The 2,500-nt window shown below is 50.0% G+C and overlaps 1 protein-coding gene across 3 annotated transcripts in view; it reads right to left on the bottom strand.

Moving 5' to 3' along the window:
• mfng (MFNG O-fucosylpeptide 3-beta-N-acetylglucosaminyltransferase) overlaps nt 1-2,500 on the bottom strand; it is a 30,625-nt gene that overhangs the window by 17,696 nt on the left and 10,429 nt on the right. For all 3 annotated transcript variants that reach the window (XR_009524890.1, XM_060047377.1, XM_060047378.1), the window contains 2 exons: nt 1,819-1,921; nt 273-426 (listed from right to left, as the gene is read on the bottom strand). Coding sequence is in view for 2 of the 3 variants with exons in the window: in XM_060047377.1 (XP_059903360.1) it covers nt 273-426; nt 1,819-1,921 (257 nt within the window). In the remaining variant the exon portion in view is untranslated. The remainder of the gene's footprint in view (nt 1-272; nt 427-1,818; nt 1,922-2,500) is intronic.

The raw sequence follows: 2,500 nt of genomic DNA, 5'->3' as shown, positions 1-2,500 counted from the left end.
AGGGAGGGGAGAGAGAGGGAGAGAAAGGTTGAAGAATAGCGAGCATGACGCCGTGTGTTTGTGTGTGATTATATTGTACATCATATCCCCGTTCTTACCAGCCACTCCAGGAGCATTACCAGCCACTGCTCCACTCCAAGGAGCAGGTAGTGTTCCCAGAACCCTAATCAAGACACTATCCTGCCCTTGTGGGGTCAGGGGGACCCGACCCCAACCCTGAGAGACAAACCCCGGACCTCTCCCCTCACTGCGTGCGCTGCGTGCGGCGTTACCGTGGTGTTGTCCTCCAGCAGCTCATGAGCAGTGATGGGCCGGTCCAGGCTGGGTTTGCCGACGTAGAAGCTGCCGTCCTGGGGGAAGGAGGCCAGCAGGGCCCGGAGCCCCTCCCCGTTGACGTAGTTGTCGTCGTCCACGTGACACAGCCACCTGGAGGCGGACAGGGGGGGGGGAAGGAGAGGGTGGAGGTTTGGTAAGATGTGGATGCACCGCAACCCCCCTATCCGTTTGTGCAAGCTCGCCGCGGGAAAAATACTGCAGCGGAAGAGAAGCGGAAGAGATGTTATTTTTTTTACTGCTTTTTTTGATGTCCTGGTCACCAGGTTCAGAAATAGCATTTTGTCCATATGACAAGACGCACCGCTTTGTGATTAAGTCGAGGTGTATCCAAGCAGACGTGATGTAAGGCGGCAAAATATGCAAAGTGCAAATGGTGGCCCACTGAGCATGAAAACCAGGAGGTCAGCGAACGCGATCAAGCACTTTACCCATGGATGTAGTGAGAGGTGGCCGGTCGCCTGGGCAGTGCATGCTCCACATTAACTGCTGGGGCTGGCACCCAATGCTCAAACTGGAGAGCGGACATAGAGACCGCTATAAATGTTTGTGAAGTGGCCGTGAGGTGCTTGGATGAGAGACGCACAACTAGCGCTGCTAGACACACAAACTAGTGCTATTGGAAATCCATGTAATGTCCCGCGCTAGGTGGAGGGATTGATGGGTGCTCTTTTATAGCCCGAGCCAGGACAGCGATAATGACCGCTCCAGAGAATCAGCGGCCCCTGGCGCAATCTCCATTTTTTTGTTGCTCCACATGACTCATTTAAAAGAAGGAATAAATAACACGGGCCGTAATCACGCCCGCTTTTGTATTGGTGTTCGTGCTATTGTGATGCAGCGTCACGCAGACTGCCAGGATCATTACAGAGAGCACCAGCGACATCAATAATTCATCAGCAATGCTACACAGAACGCAATCTCTTTCTTGGTGCTGAGTAAAGTACTGGGAGATATCCTACTGTACGGATACGGTACACAGTACAACGTGTTCTGCCTCACATACCCCCACAGCACCCGAGGTACACATATGGTACCCCATCATCCACACCCAATCAGACACCAAAATAGTTTCCCTTGGAATTTGGACCATACTATTACCAACAGCATCTTCATTCATATTCTAGTGGCCGAAGAACTTATGGTATCATAATTTAGCATCACTATTAATATAGTAGAGGCCTAGAGGCATTTGAAATTGCAGAAGCTGAGGTGTACTTTGCTATTTCTGGTCTTAACTTTTATTGATCTAGCCTGGGAACCAGATGAATCTGCGAGTTCCTTTTTATAATTTGATCTATCACATGCGTAAGGCCTCCCCAATCGTTCAGACAGATTTCCAGTAGACCTGGCCCTCATCAGGCCAATCCCCACTATTTATCTAACAAGGGATGGCTTTGATGGCTGTACAGAGGAGCGCCCCCTGATATAGAAGGATGGAGGTGGAGGAAGGCACAGCAAAGTGGAGTTACAGAGGATGCTCACCTCTTGTCAGACGCCATGAAGTGGTCATACTCAGCAGACATCTTGCAGGACAGAGCCTGCTGGCTGTGGTCCGACAGACAGTCTGTTACCACCAGGTTAAAGCCTGGGAAGAGAGAGACAGTCTGTTACTTACAGGGGAGAGACAGTCTGTTACCACAAGGTTCAAGCATGGGAGACAGACAGTGTGTTACTACAAGGAGAGAGAAGCAGTCTGTTTACCACCAGGTTAAACCCTAGGGAGAGAGAGACAGTATGTTACTACCAGGAGAGAGAGACGATCTCTTACCACCAGGTTAAAGCCTGGGGATAGAGAGACAGTGTTTTACTACAAGGAGAGAGAGAGACAGTCCGTCACCGCCAGGTTAAAGCCTGGGGAGAGAGAGAGAGTATGTTCCTGACAGGAGAGAGAGACAGTCTCTCAACCCCCCAGGTTAAAACCTAGGGGGAAAGAGAGATAGACTGTTACTACAAGGAGAAAGGGACAGTATGTTACTACACCAAATCAAAGCCTGGGAAGATACAGTATGTTACTACAAGGAGAGAGAGAAAAATTCTGTTACCGCCACGTTAAAACCTATGTAGAAAGAGACTCTTTTAGAAAGAGAGAGAGAGAGAGAGAGAGAGAGAGAGAGAGAGAGAGAGAGAGAGAGAGAGAGAGAGAGAGAGAGAGAGAGAGAGAGAG

This window comes from Gadus macrocephalus, chromosome 3 (assembly GCF_031168955.1).
Source record: "Gadus macrocephalus chromosome 3, ASM3116895v1".
Taxonomy (NCBI): domain Eukaryota; kingdom Metazoa; phylum Chordata; class Actinopteri; order Gadiformes; family Gadidae; genus Gadus; species Gadus macrocephalus.
The sequence above is the reverse complement of the archived record's forward strand: the minus strand, read 5'-3'. Positions and strand labels throughout refer to the sequence as shown.